The 23,123-nt window shown below is 40.3% G+C and overlaps 1 protein-coding gene across 2 annotated transcripts in view; it reads left to right on the top strand.

Annotated features, from left to right (window-relative positions):
• The window catches only part of LOC124865058 (lethal(2) giant larvae protein homolog 1-like), a 45,568-nt gene that overhangs the window by 14,004 nt on the left and 8,441 nt on the right, over positions 1-23,123 (top strand). For both annotated transcript variants that reach the window (XM_047360065.1, XM_047360066.1), the window contains 16 exons: positions 7,174-7,255; positions 7,337-7,497; positions 7,584-7,730; positions 12,038-12,200; positions 12,289-12,424; positions 12,771-12,825; positions 13,957-14,111; positions 14,808-15,028; positions 15,692-15,759; positions 16,992-17,160; positions 18,218-18,322; positions 18,776-19,068; positions 19,254-19,404; positions 19,490-19,628; positions 22,448-22,761; positions 22,844-23,035. In XM_047360065.1, coding sequence (XP_047216021.1) covers positions 7,174-7,255; positions 7,337-7,497; positions 7,584-7,730; positions 12,038-12,200; positions 12,289-12,424; positions 12,771-12,825; positions 13,957-14,111; positions 14,808-15,028; positions 15,692-15,759; positions 16,992-17,160; positions 18,218-18,322; positions 18,776-19,068; positions 19,254-19,404; positions 19,490-19,628; positions 22,448-22,761; positions 22,844-23,035 — 2,551 coding nt within the window. The remainder of the gene's footprint in view (positions 1-7,173; positions 7,256-7,336; positions 7,498-7,583; positions 7,731-12,037; positions 12,201-12,288; positions 12,425-12,770; positions 12,826-13,956; positions 14,112-14,807; positions 15,029-15,691; positions 15,760-16,991; positions 17,161-18,217; positions 18,323-18,775; positions 19,069-19,253; positions 19,405-19,489; positions 19,629-22,447; positions 22,762-22,843; positions 23,036-23,123) is intronic.

Raw genomic sequence — 23,123 nt, forward strand, 5'->3', positions numbered from 1 at the left:
ATTTCAGTCGTCAAATTAGCTGAAATGCCTTGGGTCCAGATTGTAACCTTGTTGCTCTCCTAATCTCTATTGTCCTGTTCCCGGTTTGACTATAACTGTGGTCACCACTGTTTATTGATGTGAAACGGCTTATGTTGAAATGCAGAAACTTCCAGGGAACTGTTTGCTTTCAGACTGGGATTTGAGAACTTATGCAACGTCATTCAGACAACTAATGTTCACTGGAAAAGGGTGCAATTACCTTCCCATTTCTTTAGTTACATTTATTTCTTGTTTAATCATCCACTTAAAGTAAACAAATTGATGTTCATTGTAGAGAACAGTTGATTTCTTATGTTTTTGTTTGCACAATCCTCTTCTCATTCAGTCACACAGCGGCTGCAACGTTTGTTGCGTCTTAGCAGTTTTAAATATTTCACACATCACATTAACCTGTGTAAGATCCAAGGAAAAATTAGAGCATATGCTAAGTTAATGGTTTTATTTTGTGGTAAGTGAAGGGGACAGTGTGTTTGCAACCAACTGAATTCCCTTAGTATATGGAACTAGATGGTCTAGCGAGGTCCTTCTGATTGTTGCTGGAGCACTAAGTAGACAATTAAACTTTACTTTCATGAGGAAGCAAGAGTTAAAAAGAAACTTTATGTGGTAACAAACCTGGCCCTATGCAGAAAATGAATTGTCTCCTGAACCTAATATCTGGTCAAACTAATAACTGGTTCTTGGCAGATACAATTGCCATCAAGCTTGATCATTGGCAATAAGTCTTCTTTGTTCAGCCACACTGTAGGGTTTTCATGCATCAACTGCCTGTTTAAGTACATGCAACTCCATGTCAATCAGATATAAGTCTGTACATCCATTAGGCAACTCCAAATCCCCATCCTTATATTTTTTTTAGCCATTTAGAGGTAGACATGCCGGTGTACTTTGGATCATTGACCTACTGCATAACCCAGAAACGAATGACTGGACGTTCTACTTCAAGATTTCCTGGAGGAGACCAGAATTCATGTTGTCATCAATTAGAGGAAGTTGTCCAGTTCCTGAAGTAGCAAAGCCGTTCAAGTCTGTCACACTGCCAGCACCTTTAGCTGTATGTTCTTTGTCATGTAATACTGTGCTACTTTTATGCCAGATGTAACCAGATGCACACCTTCCAAAAAGTTCACATTTTTGACAGAAGTGAGGTCTTTAGAGTTCGGATGGTTTTCTGGGTGCTGTTGTGACCTCCTGGATGAGTTGTCCATTTGCTCCTGAAGTAATTTGGGAAAGTTCACCACTTTGTGGCTAATGGCTCTCCCTGCGGTTCCCTGGAGTCCAAAAGTCTTAGAAATAGCTTTGTAACCCTTTCCACACTGATAGATGTCAAAGGCTTTTTTTCTTATCTGTTATTGAATTTGTTTAGACCAGAACATCATGTGTTGGTTTTTGACATCTTTTAGTCTCCTTCATGTTGTCAGACAAGTTTTGTTTAAGTTATTTGAAAGGAATTCATCTGTTCAAAAAATGTGGCTATTCATAGTCATTCTGTATTTAACAACAGGGCATTCTATTTTCGCATTGGTTGGTTTGGATGGCTTATTTCCCTTGATAAATGAATTCCTTGTTTGTAAACTGCCTTTTGTATTTTTTCAGAAATATATATGTCTCGATATGTTAAAATTTGTTTGATCTGAAACATTTAATCGAGACAAATAAGCAAAAAACAGAAGAAAATCTGTAAGGGACCGATTCTTGTTCACAGCATGGTACAGGTGTATTCAGGGTTAACTAAAGTATGGCCTCCTTCTTGTTCTAATCTTCACCTCTACAGGATCTTTTCCATTAGTCCCTGCTCGACTAGGTGGGGTCGTCAAAGCAAGGAAGGCTGAAAAGTAATGTGATGTGATTTGTATGCGGCTCAAATACAACGCTACAAGGGAGGACATTTTCCCGTTTCGAGTCGCTTCGTCTAGCTCCCTCTGTATTTTCTTATCAGCCACCAAGCACAAAAATGTCTACACTTCGTCGATAGACCACGGTATTGATTGTAGTGTTTTGACTCTTGTACGAACTCGCTCTCATGACTCCACCAGTGCACTAACGTACAGCCAATCAGTGACTAGGTACTAGGTACAAGTGGTAAAAAGGGCCTAATGAAAACTAATTATGGGCATTTTTCTGATGCTGATCCTCACACTGTCCTTACAAGTAATTTTATTTCATTATATTACAAAGTTTTGGATTAGTGTAAAAATCTATATTGTGACATCGACAGAAGGAGAGGACACTGATATTATTGGATATTATTTTTCTCTTGCAATGCCAGGCTCAACGAATAAACAACAAAATGTTATTTTAAATCGTTTTTCAATACATTGCAGCATCATTGTTTTTATGATTTGCTTCACATAGTGTAGTTTGTGTAGTTTGCTTAGAAAATACTAGAAAGTGTGTTGCAATGGTTTTAAATACTTCCATCATTAACCTATTTGTGGTTACATTACTTTTGTGGTTTTACTCCCAACTCACTTTGTATAAAGTAAAACATTTTTTTTTTTTTTTGTCTCTACGAGCAGTTTTGCTCTTACATTATTTTGCTTTTACATTGTTTTGTCCATTTTTTTTCTCTCTCCCTTTCACTTGGTCCCTTCCGTAAAACGCAGAGTAGTAAGATCATATTATACATTTTTACTTTAAATTTCTTCATAAATACTGTGCGAAATAATCATTTTAATAGGAAATATGTCTGTTGGAATCAGTTTCTTTTGAAACATTTTAAACAATCTATTTGTTTACTATCATCACAGCAGCAGAAAATCCATATAGCTCCAGGGAGAGTAGAAACTGCTTAACAAATGATAAACATCATAAAACGTTCCCTGCAGCCATCTGTAGAGTTTTAATAAAAGCTGATAGAAGGTTTTGATTTAACATTCAAGTGCATCTTTTTTTAACTGCTTTAGTGTCAGTATTCACTGAGCAGCCAGAGCTTAAGTGGCAACATTAATTCAGTTCTGGAAATAAGGGGGGTTTGTTTGTGCAGTTGGTGGGTGTAGTTGTTGCCCTTAACAGACATCACTCTTTTCTGTTCCAACAAATGTGCAAAGTGAATTTGAGGGGTGGGTTTTAGTACTTTTGGAACAAATCAGGTAATCTTTTCAGACGACCAGAAACTCTTTTGGAGATTCTCTTGAAACTAAATTCTCTTTCTGTGTGTGGGCAAGTTGTAGACTAATTCTTGGATCCAGGGGGTTTGTCCTCTCTTCTTGTCCATCCCCACATTCTGCCACATTTCTGTGGTAGAGGGTGTTGGCTGAGGGTCCAAAAGGGAGACAAAGCCTTCTGTTTGTCTGTATTCAGACCGTGAAATCGTTTTATCCCCGCTAACATCCCCCCTCCCCACCCCATCACCGGGCAATTGTACTTTGTGTTTGTGTGCATTGTTTTTTTTGTTTTATATCATGACAACTTAGAGTGTCTACATGGTGATCCCTAATGATACAAAGTAATATTTTTTTGAAGTGTAAAACTGAGTTTAATAATACTTTCTGGATGGGTTGACTTCAAGGAGTGAGGATTAAGACTTCAGTATTGATGGATAAGGTCTGGGTGACGGATTAGGATATACATGGAGTGTTTGGATGGGGATAAGGTTTTAAGTCTGTGGAAGAGACTCTTTTTGTCGGTTCATGTTTTTGTGCGTTGCATGGTTCGTTGTCACGTTGGGTCCTTGCAAATTAAAATCTATAATCTTGATGCAACAAGTTGATTTTCAGGCTGGTTTAGTCGTTTTTTTTTTCTAATTTTTGATTTCTAATTGTGAAACTTTTGTTTTGTATTTTTGTTGCTTTCAATTTCTGTTAAATACTTGAAAACTAAATGACATTACGGTTGACCTAAAATGCAAGTTCTGTTTTGTGTTAAATACACAAAATTATTAAGTGATTAATTAATGTTAATTGGTGTTTTATGTTTAGTTGCTTCTTTAAATGCTGATCATATTTTTGCCCAAAGCTAAAAAATTCAGGGGTAGAATTGATCAGAGATTACTAGAGACTGGAAGAAGATCGTCAAATTTGTAAATCTAGATTGCATCAAGATAAACAAGGGAGGCGAAGTGACTTGTCAACACTAAGGACTTGGATACACCCCTTGGTGAGGGAAGGAGCTAAAATGAGACAAACTGACACGTTTAATGAAGTGTTTGAACAACCGAGGCCTAATCTTTATGAGGAAGTGCTGACATCATAGCTGGGAATCCCTCCACCAGCTGTTCACTGATACATTACGACCAGGAAGCTGTGGATTATGTGTCAAACTTCAGCTTTCAGGGTTATCTGACTGGCAGTAAAAATATCTTTACCACCATTTGTGTGTGGTATAAAAAAGATTGAAAACAGAGATGCTAGCAGTCATGGCCTTATCAGAGGTGTCACAGGGTGGTTAGATGTCAATGTTATTACATACTCCCGAATAGTTATTAGTGCCGCCCCTTTGTTCTAGTCTAATGTGTGCACGGAGCCGTGTGGATTTGTGAGTTGTGGCTATCATAGCATTGCTGCACTACAAACCAACCACGTAGAGCCATCTGGTTTCTGTCAAACTGCCTAGAGAATAAGAAGAGACTAGACTCTTTTGGTTTTTGCTTTGTTCTTATTGACACGTCGCACTTACAAGTCTGTCATTTATGGATTTAGGCTGATAGTTTGGCTAAAATGGATGAAAGGACAAACCTTTCAGAGCTATTTCTCTTGTTTTTAGGCTTTTTATTAATGCCAGACGTCAAATTGTTTGCAGTTTGTAGAAGCAGTGCCTTATTAATGTATTCATACCGTTTTTCACATTTTGTTACATTTACAACCAGAAGCTTGAATTTATGCATTAGAAAAAGACAAAGTAATGTGAAGTACATATTTGTGAAGTAAAAGGAAAAAATATTTTTTTAACAAATACAAACCTGTGGCATCCATTTATTCAGCCTCCTTGAGTAAAATACTTTATAGAACCTGCTTCAACTGCAATTACAGCTGCAGGTTTTGTGGAGCATGTCTATTAGCTTTCCACATTTACAGTCTAAAATCTTTAAACATCATTTTTCACAAATTAGCTTGAGCTCAGTCAGGTTGGATGGAGAGTGCCTGTTATATTTAGTTTTCAAGTTATGCTGTCATTTGAATTTAGGTCTGGACTTTGACTGGTCCGTTTTACTACCTTAATATGCTTGTCCTGCTTGAAAATGAACCTCCACCCCCAGTCTCAAATAGGGCTCTTAGAGGTCGTCTTTCAGAATTGTCCTGGGAAGTGACAACACTCAGGAATGCCTGTCTAACACTCTGCTCGGCCTGCAGGGGATCAGCAGTGGGTCGGAGCGAATGAGGGTGGGGCTTTAATTTAAAAGAAAAAGACGACCAAGCTGGTGGAGATGAGGTGGAAACTAAGGGGTTGCTACGAATTAGAATAGGAGCTCAGGGTTTCACCACAAAACCCTTGTGGGCCCCTGCTTTCTTTGAATAAAAAGCAGTAAGAGAGTAGTGTAAGGTAAGGGTTAAAACACTGGGGATGGCAGTAAAAGCTTTGAGTTTATGGGTATGCACATAATGGAGGGAAGTAGAGGTTGATCTCTATTCAAAGGCACAGAACAGAAGCAGATAAGTCCAAAAATGAAGCTAATTATATTATTAATAATTCTTCTTTTCCCTAAACAATTCAGAATGGATTAGAAACAGTATCAGAATTGTGGGCAGCCTTAAAATGAGTAACTTCTGCTTGCTCAGATTCTCACACCCTTATAAGCAATGGGTTTAGAAGTGTGTGTATGTACTTTAGACACACACGCACATTTCTCAAAGTGTGTAGCTTTTAATTAGCTCAGTTTTGCTTACTCTGCCGCAGCCCTTGATTGTTGTCCTTTAGTTTATAATTTCTGCTTCATTTAATACACCAAGGAAACAAGGACTGTTAAAATAGCTGTTAATTACAGACACACTCTCAAACTTGTAGACGAGGGGTTTTAGGCATGTGCGTCACCTAATGTTGATAATTGCTATGATCTTTGTTTATAGTTTTCTAGTTTCTCCTCTATTATTGCACCAAAGCACTAGTTTACAGGTTAAGATTGTAGCCTTCAGTGTGTGGGGTTTATGTTTCTAGTTTTGTTTTTAAAGGAGTATTTAAGAAGGTTCCCTGATATTTTCTACATTTTTTTGTATATAAAGTATGTTTGAAGTACCATGATATTAATGACATGCATATCAGTGTGTTTATTTCTGCAGTTGATTTCAGATTTGTGTTTTGGAACCTCAGACATGTTATACTGGGATAACATTAACATTTGTTTATTTGTTTTTTTGTTTTTGTTGAAACAAAGCCTTTAGCAAAAACAGAAAGTGAAAATAGGCTAAAAATGTTTTAAATCAGTTTTTAGGTGTTTATTGTGCAGAATATTCTCTGATCTGTGTGTTGGTGAATAAAATAAGTGAGATTTTGTGACTGGCTGGGTTAATGAGACTTGGATTGTAAAAGCACTTTAAATGGTCAGTATTGGTAGAATAGCTTTATCTAACGTTAGTCCCTTTAACATTTCAGTCTGTTTACATACTTCATGCAGCTTTCTAGCTGTAGTTTTCAAACAGAAATGACTCAAAAAGGCTAATGGATGAAGTTAGTTTCAACGCCATGACTGGCATGGCAAATTTTAAAATATTTCGAAACAGCCAATTTTGTCTTTTTTTTTTTTTGGTAAATAAGTGCAATGTGTAGCAGCCTTTTTTCAGCCAGCTGACCGGCAGTGCACAGCAACCTGTAAGCTGTGGTTTACAGAACTGTGGCATCTATGGGAACAGTTTAAAGGATATTGTAGCAGTTTTGAAACCACGGTTTTTTTAAAACCTTGCTATGCCTTCATGCAGGTAACTGGCTCTCATGCCTAATTTTATAATAATAATAATAATAATAATAATTCATATTAACAGAGATTCTAATTGTTGTCTGAACTTGTTTTCAAAAGGTCCATCAGCTCACTGATGAAGCTTTTAACACCATTGTGTGGTGACCTTCATGAAAACCAAACCTCTACTCTGCATTTTGGTTTAATTCTGTTGTTTGATTTCATTTTGTTAATGTTTCTGCCTTGTTGTAAGTACACAAATGCAGAAATGTTTCCGGAGTTCCTTGACCACAACTTTGCAGCTACGGGGCTCCTGGTGTAGAGTTCACAGGACTACATAAAGACACCACAGCCGTCACACAGATCCACTTCCTCCCTGGTCAGGTGAGGTGAAAAATTCCCTCTTGCATCCTGTAAATAGTTATTTTTCTTATGCATTATTTATTCCGTGGTATTTCTGCTTAGGGTCGCCTCCTGTCGCTGTTGGATGACAACACAATTCATCTGTGGGAACTGGTAGTCGGGCCCCACAGAGAAGTAGGGGGGGCAAAGAAAGAGGGTGGAGTCTGTCTTAAACAAGTGGATAATTACAGTCTGCCTGGAAGGCCTGGGATTGAAAGCTGCAGGTAGGATGGTGACATCTTACAACTTCTACTGGTAAATCTGTAGCCTCTTACTTAACCCATTTTTTTTTTTCTGCTTACTGTGTCAGTGCTACGCGGGTGACTGTCCTCCTCTTGCTAAAGTCGTGTGACCTGCTCTGCATCGGAACAGAAGGAGGAGGCGTTTACTTTCTGGAGTTACCCCACCTCATGTTAAAGGAGAACCAGACGCTGCTCCAGGACCAGGTCACGCAGAGGTGAGGCGAACTGAGGAATGAAGAGGAAGTTCTGTTTATAATAAAAACTCACTATAAATTTTTTATGCTTTAGGTTTATATGAAACAAAACAGTGTCAGCAACATACAAGTGTATCTCAATAAATTAGGATGTGATTGAACAGTAAGTTTAAAAAGTGGAATCTATATTTTAGATAGATTTATTACACAGTGATATAATTCAAGTGTTTAATTCTGTTTACATAATGCAAAAATATTATCATACTCAAAAGTATGTATATTGTAACGTGTACTCAATACTTGGTTGGGGCTCCTTTTGCATGAATTACTGTATCAGTGTGGTGTGGCATGGTGGCAATTAGCCTGTGGTCCTGCTGAGGTGTTCAGGAAGCCCTGGTTGCTTTTCAAATCACCTGCATTGTTGGCTCTGGTGTCTCTCATCTTCCTCTGGATAATACTCCATTGACTCTGCATGAGGTTTAGATCTGGCCAGTTTGCTGTCCAATCAAGCACAACAACACTAATTAAACCAGGTACTGGTATCTTTAGCAATGTGGGCAGGTGCCAAGTCCTGCTGAGAAATTAAATCATCTTCATAAACTCTGGACCTTAAGCAACCTGGATTCTGGATCTTCCTAGCCTTCCTCCAAACATGATTTCTTGATTTCCAAATAAAATGCTAAATTTTCTTTCATCAGAAAAGAGGACTATGGACCACTGAGCAACAATCCAGTCCTTTTTCTCCTTTGAGCTGGTAAAATTCTTTTGACATCTCTGGCTTAAAGAATGGCGTAACAAAAACAAATGCGCCTGTTGTAGCCAATGTGCTGGACACGTCTGTGAGTGGTAGGTCTTGAATCTGCAGTCACAGTCCACGCCTTGTGAATTTCCCCTAAACCCTTGAGTGGACCTTGCTTTACAATCCTCCCGAGGTTGCAGTTGTCCCTGTGGCTTGTGCATATTTTTCTACCACACTTTTTCCTTCCACTAAACTTGTCAGTCAAATGCTTGGATCCAGCACTCTAAACAGTCAGCTTTTTGGCAATGACCTTTAGTGGCTTAGCCTCCCAGTGGAGGGTATCAAAGACTGTCTGCTGGAGAACTGTCAAGTCAGCAGTCTTCCCCATGATTATGTTGACAGACCCATAACAGTTCTGAATTAAAATATATATATTTTTATTGGTCTTTTGTAATTGAATTTAAGGATTTCATTAGCTGTGAGCCATAATCAGCCAATTTCACAGAAATAATTGCTTAAAATATCATTCTGTATGTGATAAGTTATATAATAAGATTATATTTTTACTATTATATTTATATTACAGAAAAATAAATAATTATTGTAAGCTATTAATACATTGTTCCTTATTTGTCTGTCGCAGTTGGTTTCTATTAAACCCTAAACAATCCAGGTTCTTCACTCATGTTCAGCTGGCGGGTTGCCTTCCAGAGGTCCATGGTGTTCAGTGGAACACAGACAATTACTTTCTTGTTTATTTTTTTTTATTTTTTACCAAAAATTTAAAACTTTGAGGAAAAAAATTTTTTTTTAAATCCCTTGGAGTCACACGCTAACTGATGAGGGTGAGGATGAGGTCACTGAGTCAGAATTAGGTCTTGGTTTGTCATCACTTCCCTGGCAATGATTCATCTCAACTTCTCATGAAATCATTTAGGATGGCATTGTTTTTTGAAATTATTGCTGCTGTAGCCATCCCTCATTAACTTAAGCTTTCAGAGGAGAGCCAGCAGAACTGAGGCGTAATGAAGGCCTTGATAAAGCTGGGGTGTGTGTGTGTGTGTGTGTGTGTGTGCGTGCGTGTGTGTGTGTGTGTGTGAGTGCAAACGATGGGAGATTTCAGACAGTGACGCTTTGTACCAGCTGCCACAACTCAGTGTTCCGGTCGGGGAAGTGTTTCAGTTGAATATCCAAACGTGCACCTCCAGAGGGAAACAAGTGCATGTGAATCAAAACACACACACACACACACACACACACACATAGGTCTATGGTTCATCGCCAGGATTCAGCAACAGGATGCTGGATTCCCTAAAAATACTTGTGAGCAGACAGACGGAGACAATGGTATGCTTTGTTAGGAATGTTTCTGCCTCTGTGCGTCCGGAGAGGATCTTCCACAGCGAGCTCCATCACAGCAGTCAGATGTTTTGTCGGTGTGTGGGAAGGGCTGACTCTGCTTCATCGATACTGAAGAGTCCAGAAAACCTCAGAGGTTTGGTTCTCATCCCCTCTCGTCTGCTTTGTTTCCTTTTCTTCTTCTTCTATCTTTTTTCCCTTGGCTAAGGGAATCCTCTGACATCTCGAGGGTGTGTCCTGCTCTACATTCCTCTGCTGCCTCAGAGGAATGTCTAATCCACAAGGACCAACTTTGCTTCATCTTAATGTTGACGGCCTGTGTTGTAGCCTTATCTCTTACAGTTTCATGGAAATTATCCTGAGATCAAAGTGAGAGCATAAAGCTTTACTGTTCAGTTTCTGTTTTCAGCAGTTTCATGCCCTCTGTAACCTTTGTTGTTCCCCCTCATTGCATGCAGTTCTGATCAAAAGTATACATACACTTCATTGGCTTGGATGCCATACTTTGGTCTTTTAATGATTTATTTACATAGATTTGGGGCATTTAGGGATGCTGCAAATTTTCATATGGTTTGGTTTTCTATAATTCAGGGTCAAAATATTTATATAAAGATAAATAATATAAAAGTTCCAGCCCTAAATATACGTATATCCTCCCTAATATTTTTGTAGAGATACGACACACTTTTTGTGTGCCCATTATTACAACAGTCCTAGTTATATCAGGGTTATTATAATCTATACTGTAATTGATTCTATAATGAGTCAGGAAGAGGAATTGCTTGGGGCCTTTCTAGAAGCAGATTTATCCATTATAAAACCAGCTTTTTTTTATTTAATCAATCAGTAAGTCTTTATTAAAATAATGAGCTAAACGAGGGACAATATGTGTAATAAAGAGAGATGGTGTTCTGTTTGAAGGAGTTAAACGTAGCTTTTAATGATGGTGAGGAGACACTTGAGATGGACAAAAAGAAGTACTAAAGAGTGTATATTCAAAAACTTTGGTAAAAGTATTAAAGATTATATGGATAATAAATGATAAAAAGATGGATAAAACAAAAAATATGAAATAAAATATTTACAGCAATAAAACAAACAAGTGTAGTAAATAAAAGAATAAAAATTCATTAAGCAAAACTAAAAATAGGATTAAACCTCAAATACAACGAAATAGAAGGTTAAATTAAATAAAGTTGAATACTAAAGGTTTTGATTTGTATTTTGGGTCAGTGTCTTGTTGAAACGCCGGTCTAGGTTCCAACCTTCTAGCTGCACATCCTCATTATTGCTGCCACCACCATGCTTGTCAGTTGCTCACCATGACTCCTACAAACATACTCCTTATCACTGTGGCCAAATGACTCATTATCTGATCATAAAGCTGTTCTCCAAAAGACTGTTAGCATATTTAACCCGAGCTGGAAGATGCTGAAATTGGAGCTGGGGCTTTTTAAAATTTATTTATTTGTTTATCTAAGTAAGAGCGTGGCAGGACATGAACCAAGTTAAATGAACACCAGTGTTGCCGAGACGACTGATCTAATATCCTGTCAGTTATGCCAGAAACTTGTTGATGGCTACAAAAAGCATGTACCGTCCTTCAAACAGCTAAGGGACCTTTACCCAAATAAAAATATATGTGAGACTGTATGTATAATAATGGTCCTGTGTTGATTAGAGGATATTGACAAGAAATCCTAGCCTGTTACCCAATTTCCGCCTTTAAAAGTGATTGAAGTGTTCTGTTGTATAATCAGCTGAAATAAATAAACAAAAGCCCAAAATAAATGGCATTCATGCCCACAATGAGTGTACACCTATGAATGGGACTAGATGTGTTCACCGTTGTTCAAGTCTTTGGATTTTGTCATTAGGTCACGAATGTTTCCGCGCCTTCTTGGGTCAAATAGCATTTCCAAATGAACCGAGCTGTCTACAGTTGTGCACACAGGCAAAAGAAATTCATTCTTCCAGTAGTGTTTTCAACATGTGACCAAAAGGGGTCACATTCGAGCGGGTGTTTATCAATTTCAGAAATATTTAAAAAAAAGTTTCACTGGTCAACATTTAGATTCCCCCTTGATTTACTTTAGTTTTAAAATCCTCATTTTAACCTGGAAGTAATCAGAGTTCATAGTTTCCTGGGTTCCTGTCAAATCTGTTATTTATGGTGAACATTAACAGATGTTTTCTATTTCTTTTTTTTTAAAATCCTTTTTCTCCCCAGCCTGCCAGATGACTACAGATGTGGAAAATCTTTGGGACCAGTGGAATCCTTACAAGAGCATCCTCAGCAGCCAGGGAAGATTCTGATTGGCTACAGCCGTGGCTTGGTGGTCCTGTGGGATCTGAGCGCTCGTCATGCTGACCAGCTGTTCCTCGGAAAGCAGGTACTTGGAGATCAAAGCTGGGTCACATTGTCTTTTCCTGTGTATTCATGTCTGAAGGTTGTGTGTGTCCATGTGAACCTCCTTGCAGCAGCTGGAGAGCCTGGTGTGGGAGCGCTCTGGAAGCCTGTTCGTCAGTTCCCATAACGATGGAGGCTATTCTGTGTGGCCGGTTACCAGCGGCAACTCTTACACTCCCCAGCCGGTGTCCTCCACCATCCCGTATGGTGAGAAATGTGTACACACTTGTCTCATCACTGTTGTTATTGCTTCCATGATGTATGAGACTTAAAGAAGAAGAAGGTAATCTGCATCAGGAGGAAGGAGAAAGATCGATGTCAAAATATTGACAGCTGCATAATACACCATGAGCTTTAGAGTTTTACTGAGAAATGTTCATATCAAGTCATTCTTGTTGTTCTGAGATGGACTGAAAGATCTAGCTTTAAGCTTGGCTTCATGTGGTTTTAATATTTTAACATTTTAGTTTCTTTTCATATTTGGACTAAACAACACTATTTTAGTTTTAGTGAGACCGGTCATGTTCTCACAATTGGTATGTTTCTCTTACAGGTCCGTTTCCTTGTAAAGCCATCAACAAGATCCTGTGGAGGACTTCACAGACGGGGTAAGTGCTTAAAGCTTCGTTTTAGCTGATTTGTTTGTGTTTAAACTCCCTAATTTCTGACAGAAGTAAACAGTTCTTCACTTTAGGAAACACAAAGAGTGAAGAAACGGCAACATACAAGAGATGTTGCTACTTTAAAACCTGTTTTGTTGCCAGGACGTGGGGCTTTTTGTAGTCAAATCAAAATGGCTTCTAAAAAAACAATGGCTTTAAATTACGGAAAACTCCCATTTTTCCAGGATTTCTAGTATGGAAAAGTTTGGAATTTTATTTATTTTTATTTTTTTAGGCCTAGATAAGAATAGAAAAATATATTTGAACTTTTAGAATATATTTATTTCCTTTATCCCATTAACTGATAGTTGTATCCGTCCTTCTTTCCTCAAATAAAGGCCTGGAAATTAGGTAAAAATATGGAATTTTAACATAAAAATGTGTAGGAACCTTGTTCAGGTTATTTTTTATTCTTTGTTTTTGTTTTCTATTTGAGAAATAATTTTGTATATTTTTAAATATACATTTTGATTTTAATATGGATTTCTTGTAGGGATACCCCAATCTAATCCCAGTTAGGAGGCAAGGCTCTTTAAAATGACTGAAATTGGTGCCCCTGCTGTTCCTCTCCCAAGACCTGATTTTGGTTGGTTAGCTATAGTTTTTTGTCGGCTGCACCAGCGAGATGTACAGCCTGTTTGTATAACCAGTTTTCAAACATTACTGTCCGTATTTGTGCGTGAGGGCACAATTGGGTTTATGATTCCATGAAATAAAGTGCTTGGTGAACAAAATCAGAAAGCTCAAAACATTGTTGGCAAGACCGAAGGCGTGAGTTTATTAGAAGCTGCATGTGAATCAGATGTTTAGGAACAAAAGGCTTTCTTGAAAAAACTATTTTTGGGACAGAATATCTGTTGCTGTCGGATGTTTTGCTTCATGTACACATGATTTTAGTGAAGTGAAATAGTACTATGTCTTGTCAAAGGGCTGTTCTTGAAGGCCTGGGATCCATGTCAGGGGACAAAAAAAATCCTGACTGCCCCCATGTACCTCCTCCAGCCTCGAGAGTAAGTTATAGTAGAGATTATATTAAAGCAGCTCTGTACTTTTGTGTCCCATTTTTCTTCTCACCAGTTCTCCAGTGCTGTTATACAGCGGGGGCATGCCCAGAGCCAGCTACGGTGACCGGCACTGTCTAACCATCCAGCAGGACAAAGAGCACGTCACTCTGGACTTCACATCTCGAGTGATCGATTTCTTCACCATCCACAACATAGAGCTGGACAAAGGTGAGGGTCCAGCCCACATCAGAGTTATCAACTTGTTTACATACATCTCAGTAAATGAAAATACAATCGAATAGTTATTTTATTCAGTAGTTTCATTCAGAAAGTGAAGCTTTCATATTGTATAAATGTATTTACATACAAATGTTATATTTTAAGGAATTTTGTCTGTTAATGTTGATTAAAACTTCTCAGAATATTAGAATTTTATCTTAGGCTATTAAACATTTATTTCTATATTAAGACCTTGCAAAAGGAGGGTAGGGTGCAAATGTTATCTTGTAAGGAAGCTGGCTGTTCAGAGTGCTGGATCCATGCATATTAATGGAAGGTTTAGTGGAAGGAAAAGTTGTGTTTTTAAAGAAAAATGGAACACAAGCAGTTGAGATAACTGCATCCTTTAGGAACTTGTAGCAAGGCCATTGCGGAGTTTGGGGGAGCTTCTTAAGGTGTGGACTACAGCTGGTATTAATGCTGTAAGAGACACCACACACATCCAGTACAGGGGCTACAGTTGTGGCATTCCTTGTGTTAAGTCACTCCTGAACCAGAGACAACAACGGACATTTCCATTTTTGAACTGAATTGCTAGAAAAAACATACTTTTTAATAATTTAGATGCACCTCCCGTGTTTTATTCCCATTTGTTCCAAGAATCCTACGCTCTATAACCTGTTTTTCCTCTCTTCCTACTCCCAGAGTTTGATGACCCAGCTGCTTTAGTCGTGCTGTTGGAAGAAGAGCTGGTTGTGATTGATCTGCAGACCCCAGGGTGGCCCACCCTTCCCACACCTTACCTCGCTCCCCTTCACTCATCAGCCATCACCTGCTCCTGCCACATCTCCAGCGTTCCTCCTAAACTCTGGGAGAGGTTAATTAACACGGGCAAAGCACAGCGGAGCCGACTGCGCACACACATGGTGAGGGACAGCTGAAGGAGAACTTCAACCAATGAGTTAAAGGAAGATTTATCTGTTGGCAACTCACTGTAAACATCAGGGTTGGTTTTTAAACTGGTTTAAATGTTTAATCCGGATTATCAGTTGGTGGGAATCCAAGGTAAACGGCTTAACCTGACATGTTGGAACGTAGCATGATTAGCTCTCCATGTTCGTGTTCATTTTCAAGTTTCAAAGCAGATTAAAGTGCTTCCTTGCTAAGGAGAAACAGAAATTTTGTATCTGATTAAAACATAAAACCTACAAGTCTTATTAGTCGAGTTGAACTCTAAGGTTCTGATCTTAATAAGAGGAGGAAACAAACATGAACGTGTCCTTAGCTTAAAGAGCAGGTGTAAGCAGTTAGTCTTTTAGCTTGGATCAGCTGTTTGGTCGGTGGCAGATTAGATTCGTCCAGACAGACACTAACAGCTGTTGCCTTCATAAATCACTGCTCTTTGTCTGCATGAGGCAAAGCCAGAGAGGACAGTATGACAAAGGCTGCAAAAGGAGTGAGAATATGTTTACTGCTGTAGCAAAAGCATTTTTCTGTTCAGGGAAATTTAGTAAGTGAACAATTACTGCTGCTTTTTTTAGGCTTCTAATTTACCCCAACTCTTTTCTTTTTTTCTTCTGTTTGTTCAGAGCTGGCCCATATGTGGAGGGAAGAATCTGGCGCCGCCACCCAAGCAGCAAGAGCTGCTTTTGACCGGGTTTGTGCTTTAACACACTTACTAACGCTCACTTTTATTTGCAGTATAGGAAGAGCATGTTTTTCACCCCATGTCTAATATGCAAGATGTAGACCAGAATAGATGCCTGAACCGTGATCTGGATTGACATTGATCCCAGGCAGTGGAGGGGTAAACCTGCCACTGCTGCCAGTAATTAGACTTGGGCCTGTATGAGTCGGATTCTAAACAAAAAAATCTTATTGCTTTCATTATAAAAAAAAACTGAAGCGCCACTTAGTTCCTGCTGCTGCTAAAATAATACAGATTATGGATAATTATAGTTATAATTTATTTATAACATGTATTTTTTTGCTTTGATTCAGATGCATCGACTTAAGCAAAAACATAGAATAAACACTTTCTAAACTTGTAGTAGTGGTTGGGTGCATAGTGCCTTGAATAGTGTATGTTTCTGCCTTTTCTGCTCTTTATACTGAATCACAAAGTGATATTAGCTTGTTTTTTGGGCTTGCTTAACACACATGCCGCTCTTAGCTGGCTAACTGTAGTTTTTAAGTAGCATCACCTTAACTGTTGTGCTCCTTTAGTTTCCACACACCTGAATTTTCTTACAAGCAAAGAAAAAGGGCAGTTAACCTTCTTTCAGCCAGCTGACTGGCAGTGCTTAGCAGTAGGTGAAGGCGTGAACAAAACAAGGTCTGAGCAGATAGATTGTGATTTCGTCCAACGATTTGTGCTCTGACAATGGTCATTTGTGTGAAATGCAACCTGATTGAATTAAGTTACAAATGGATGCTAGAATGGATCTACATTTTACCTCTCTGTTGGAAATGAACGTTTTTTAATTGGGAAGAACAATTAAATTAAATACCTGTTTGGAATATTGAGCAATGCAGCTACAAAATCCACCGCAAGAAAAAACTCAACACAAAACCCTCAACTACACAATAATGGTAGGTAATATTTTTGTTTAAAATAATTGGAAGAAAAGAGTAATTTCCATCTTTAGATCTCGTTATTGAATATGATTTTAAAAGCCTGTCTGTTAAATATTTACTGTATGTGATTCCATAAAACTACAAGAAACAGTCATGGACAAGAAAGTGGTCTCAGTATTACCTCCATTTTTAGTCTCAGTCTCAGCCTCAACTTCCTGATGTTCTAAGCTATAGTCATCAGTGTGAACGGCACCAGTCAGCACAGTCATGACTCCACTTGATTTCTCAAATTTATTGATGTCATGTATACAGGCACGAGGACGGTACGGTGCGCTTTTGGGACGCATCGGGCGTCGCTCTCACACCGCTCTACAAGCTTGGCACGGCCAACGTCTTCCACACAGACTGCGACGAGCCTCACGACTCGAGCAACGACCACAACATGCAGCAGGAGGAGGAGGAATGGCCTCCCTTCAGGAAGGTGCGAACTCAGAGAATCACTCAAACTAAACTTATCTCTTCAGGGTTCAGACGCTGGGTTGTGTTTTTCCAGCGGTGGAAACTAATTCAGCCTTTCTGTTTTACACACACACACACACACACACACACACACAGAGAGAGAGAGAGTCCCTAAACACTACATCTGTGGCCTCATTTTTCCATCAGATGCTTTTCATGTGTTCAGATTTCAGTCAGAACCTCCCCCATTGTTCTTGGAGTTAAAATTTGCCTTTGATTGAGCTGCAGTGTGATTGTAGTGTGAATAAGCCGACTTATATTTGGAAGCAACGTTGCATGATAAGGGAGTAAAGTAAAGATTGCAGATGAGTGGTTTTACTCTTGGCAGAGTGAGTTTGGGCGTGTCAGCAGGATTAGCACATATCATCTGGGATTTCAAGTTGATATGTGAATGGAATAATACATTAATAATCAGCCCTGCACATTCTGAAAGACGGCTTTATTTATTTTCCTTATGTTCTTTACTTATTTCCTCTGTCCAACTCTGTCTCAGCATTCTCATGGTTCCTGTGGGGTCTCACGGTAACAGGGCTGCATGTTAAGGAATGTGGCTCTCATATGGGATGAAGAGACCATCCCTCTTTTCTAAGCTGTAATGAAAACCAGACCTATGATCGCTCTCTCTCTCTTGCTCTTCGTGCATGTCTGTGTGTGTGTGTGTGCGTTTGCGTCCAGGTTCTCCTGCGTTTTGTTTTGCAGAGACTCTGCTTCCATGCGAGCAGGATTCTGTTGGAATTGCTGTGAGGACGATAGGAGGGCGACGGATTAATGTGCATGTTCGCTGGGCATGTTCGAGGTGAATGTGGGGATTGTCCTGGCATTTGGTGAAGAGTAAGGGTAGAGGGACTGCTAATAAAGCGGAAGGAAGGTTCAGGTTGTACCTAAACCCAGACTGAGACGAGGCTAATGTCCAAGTTTGCATCTTTGTTAGATGGCACCAAACCACGATTTAAAGAACAAGAGCAGCTTCATGGTTACTTTTCAGGAATGAATTAAATTCCCTTTTTCATTTTGTGCAGGTGGGGTGCTTTGACCCGTACAGCGACGATCCCAGACTCGGCATCCAGAAAATCAGTCTGTGCAAGTACAGCAACAAGCTGGTGGTGGCAGGAACAGCTGGTCAGGTAAACATCCGCTTCCATGTCATCTTTACACATATTTGAACCACTAATACTGTTCCCACTGGGTAGAATAAAGTACATATAGAGCAAAAAGAAGATGGTGCCTGTTATGTTAAGATGGTCCCTTGTCATTAGAATGCCTTTTCTTTGATCACTCAGGCAATTGCTGAGCAGCAGTCAGAGGGCTTCCCTGATAATTATAAATTGTGATGGATTTCACATTGCTATACTTGTTTTGACGTATTGATTTGGATTGTTTAAAATATGCAAACATAAAGATTCAGTCTCAGGCAGTGAAAGAAATGTTCCTTCAATGAAGCTAGATCACAGCAATACATTTCCATAGGGAGGCTCATACATAATTTTTACTGTCATGTTTACCTCTAACATTTCTCAACAACAGTTAATGTTAAGTAGGCACAAGGTTCACGTTGTCTCCTTACTTTTTCTCTGCAGGTGATCGTGCTGGCCTTTAATGATGAGCCGTCAGACCACTCTGTGGACGTGTCTGTGGTTGACCTGCTGCAGGACAGGGAGGGCTTCACCTGGAAGGGCCACGACCGGCTGGAGCCGCGTCTCAAACCCGCGCCCTTCCCGCCGGGCTTTCAGCCGCAGGTGCTGGTGCAGTGCCTGCCACCTGCGTCGGTTACAGCGGTGGCGCTGCACACAGAGTGGAACCTCATCGCCTTCGGGACGAGTCACGGATTCGGCCTCTTTGACTACCACAGACGAAACACGGTGCTAGCAAGGTAAGAAACTGTCTTTGATTATGGGACAAAGCAAGGACATTTTACTCTAGTCCTTTTATCATCCTTATCCTTGTCATTTTATTTCTTATTGAGAAAATGCTTTAATTTCGTAAGGATGCCGCTACCATATGACCCGTAAATATAAAAAAAATAATAATCAGTGACTGCTCCTCACGTTCTCTTAGGTGCACGCTGCATCCAAATGACTCATTGGCGATGGAAGGCCCACTGTCCAGAGTCAAGTCCTTAAAAAAATCCCTTCGACAAAGCTTCAGACGCATCCGCAAAAGCAGGGTGTCTGGGAAGAAACGCACCATCACCACCCCTACCAGCAAGGTGAGAGACTCTGTTCTGTAACATGTAGACCAAACATGTGGACCACACAGGGCTCGGCAGACAACTAATGATGTCTATCATGTAGGTGCATGAGGCCAATGCTGCTTTGGCAGAACAGGAAGAAGTGGCTCCTGTGCAGCGGAGGATTGAGCCCCGTTCAGCAGACAACTCATTGTCAGGAGTGGTCAGATGTCTGTGCTTCGCTGACACATTTCTGCACGATGGTTGGTTTGTTTACCAATTTTGCTCACCCTAAAATATACCTTCTGTTTTTTTTTTTCTTCACATTTGGTCTACAAGTGCCTTGCAAAGGTATTCTGACCTCTTGAACCATTTTCAATGTACTTTAATGGGATTTTACTCAAATGTCTTCAATCTAAGTATGAACACATTGGTGTGTGTTTCTATGCAGCCGTTTGATACTCAGTAGAACCACCTGTCGCTGCAATTATAGCAACAAGCCTTATGGGGTTCGACCAGCTTCGCATATCTAGGCGACTGAACTAATTAATCTGTTCTTTACAAAATAGCTCAAGCTAAGTCTGAGGGAGAGTGTTTGTGAACAGCAGTTTTTCAAATCATGATACAGATTCTTAAGGAGATTTAGGTCTGGTCTTTGACTAGGCCATTCTAACACATTAATATGCTTTCATCTAGACCATTTCAGTGTAGCTCTGGCTGTATCTTTAGAGTTTTTGCCTTGGTGGAACCTCTTCTCTAGTCAAGGTTTTGCAGGCTCTAACAGGTTCCAGGATTGTCCTGTGGTTCTCTCCATTCATATTCAAACCAACTATGAGCTTCCTTGTCCCTGCTAAAGAAAAGCCCTCAGCATGATGCTGCCACTGTCATGTTTCACCATAAGAATGTGCTTTATTTTCCCCTCACATGACATTTTGCATCAAGGCTAAAATTTCTGGTTTGCTGTTTTTTTTCTCCTCTTCTTGACCTCATCATGCTGCTACCTCCATTGTTTTACAGTGGGGTGGTGTGCAGTGTTGATTTCCACTCCACATGGCATTTTTCATGTAGGCCAAAAGCTTTACCATTTTACTTTCTTCCAGATGTTCACGTTTTCCCCTTCATGGCTTGTGGCAAACTATAAACTAGGTTTCTAATGCCGTTCATTCAACACTGGCCTTTTCACCACTCATCCATGAAGACAAGACCTGTGGAGTGCAAAATCTAAATGTCCTATTGACAGATTCTCCCACCTGAGCTGTGGATCCCTGCAGCACCTCCAGAGTTACCATGAGCGTCTTGTCTGCTTTTCTGGTTATTGCACTCCTTCCCTGAAATGTCACTTTTACTCCTTTTTATTTTCAGATGATTGAACAGAGCTCTGAGATGATCAAAGTTTGGGGTATTGCTTTAATCTCCTCCACAGCGTTCTGCCTGACCAGTCTGCTGTGGTTCTTGGTCTTTAATGAAGCTGTTTGTTCACTAATGTTTTCTAACAAACCACTAAAGTCTTCACAGAACAACTGGATTTATACTGGGATGAAATTAGACAATAATTACACAAAACTAATTAGGTGACCTTTTGGAAGTAATTGGTTTCACTTGATTTCATTTAGGGGTATCAGAAATAAGGAGACAAAGTAGGAATGCAGGCTACACTTTTCAGACTTCACATATCAGCATACATGTATAATTCTCTTTCCCCTATACATATACAGGAGTTGGACCATGAAACTGAAACACCTGGTTTTAGACCACAATAATTTATTAGTATGGTGTAGGGCCTCCTTTTGCGGCCAATACAGTATCAATTCATCTTGGGAATGACATATACAAGTCCTGCACAGTGGTCAGAGGGATTTTAAGCCATTCTTCTTGCAGGATAGTGGCCAGGTCACTACGTGATACTGGTGGAGGAAAACGTTTCCTGACTCACTCCTCCAAAACACCCCAAAGTGGCTCAATAATATTTAGATCTGGTGACTGTGCCGGCCATGGGAGATGTTCAACTTCACTTTCATGTTCATCAAACCAATCTTTCACCAGTCTTGCTGTGTGTATTGGTGCATTGTCATCCTGATACACGGCACCACCTTCAGGATACAATGTTTGAACCATTGGATGCACATGGTCCTCAAGAATAGTTCAGTAGTCCTTGGCAGTGACGCGACCATCTAGCACAAGTATTGGGCCAAGGGAATGCCATGATATGGCACCCAAAACCATCACTGATCCACCCCCATGCTTCACTCTGGGCATGCAACAGTCTGGGTGGTACGCTTCTTTGGGGCTTCTCCACACCGCAACTCTCCTGGATGTGGGGAAAACAGTAAAGATGGACTCATCAGAGAACAATACATGTTTCACATTGTCCACAGCCCAAGATTTGTGCTCCTTGCACCATTGAAACCGACGTTTGGCATTGGCATGAGTGACCAAAGGTTTGGCTATAGCAGCCCGGCCGTGTTTATTGACCCTGTGGAGCTCCCGACGGACAGTTCTGGTGGAAACAGGAGAGTTGAGGTGCACATTTAATTCTGCCGTGATTTGGGCAGCCGTGGTTTTATGTTTTTTGGATACAATCCGGGTTAGCACCCGAACATCCCTTTCAGACAGCTTCCTCTTGCAACCACAGTTAATCCTGTTGGATGTGGTTCGTCCTTCTTGGTGGTTTGCTGACATTACCCTAGATACCGTGACTCTTGATACATCACAAAGACTTGCTGTCTTGGTCACAGATGCGCCAGCAAGACGTGCACCAACAATTTGTCCTCTTTTGAACTCTGGTATGTCACCCATAATGTTGTGTGCATTTCAATATTTTGAGCAAAACTGTGCTCTTACCCTGCTAATTGAACATTCACACTCTGGTCTTACTGGTGCAATGTGCAATCAATGAAGACTGGCTACCAGGCTGGTCCAACTTAGCCATGAAACCTCCCACACTAAAATGACAGGTGTTTCAGTTTCATTGTCCAACCCCTGTATCTGATTCCTTTTTATTGGTCTGGCACAAAATATCCCAAGGCACTATGTATGTGTTTATCAGCAGTTTATCACTCACAACCCTGTGTATCCTGATTAGGTACACACCATGGCCCCACGCTTTGGGCTGGCACCAACTCGGGCAGTGTGTACGCCTATGCTCTGGAGGTCCCGGGTGTTGGATCAGGCTGCGTGTGTGAGCGGGCAGGAGCAAGCGAGGGCAGCGTGTGTGTTGAGGCGGTGCTGGGTAAAGAGATTCAGCTGATGCACAGAGCTCCTGTGGTGTCTATAAGTGTTCTGGACGGACGAGGGAAACCTTTACCAGATCCGTACGAAGCTTCTCAGGACCTCGCCATCGCACCAGACATGACCAATGCTCACTCTGTCCTCATCGCCTCAGAGGAGCAGCTCAAGGTACAACTGAAAGGATGAGCTGACCTCTGGTGTATTATTTAGACGGTTACAGTTTTACAGCCTTACCGTTTTCCACCTTCAGGTGTTCTCTCTCCCTAAAGTGAGCGCTAAGACGAAGTTCAAGTTGACTGCACATGAAGGCTGCCGGGTGAGGAAAGTCACCTTAGTTCTCTTCAACTCCGCTGCTCAGGAAGACTACAGTGAACATGCGCTTGTCTGTCTCACCAACCTTGGAGACATGCACCTCTTTACTATACCCGGCCTTCGACCACAGGTAACATCGGGATGAAGCCACACCGTGCATTGACATGTACTGGTTGAGGAGGAGTCTTTATGATGTACTTCTACGTCTGTGTTGTGTG

The sequence above is a fragment of the Girardinichthys multiradiatus genome, chromosome Y (genome assembly GCF_021462225.1).
Source record: "Girardinichthys multiradiatus isolate DD_20200921_A chromosome Y, DD_fGirMul_XY1, whole genome shotgun sequence".
Taxonomy (NCBI): Eukaryota; Metazoa; Chordata; class Actinopteri; order Cyprinodontiformes; family Goodeidae; genus Girardinichthys; species Girardinichthys multiradiatus.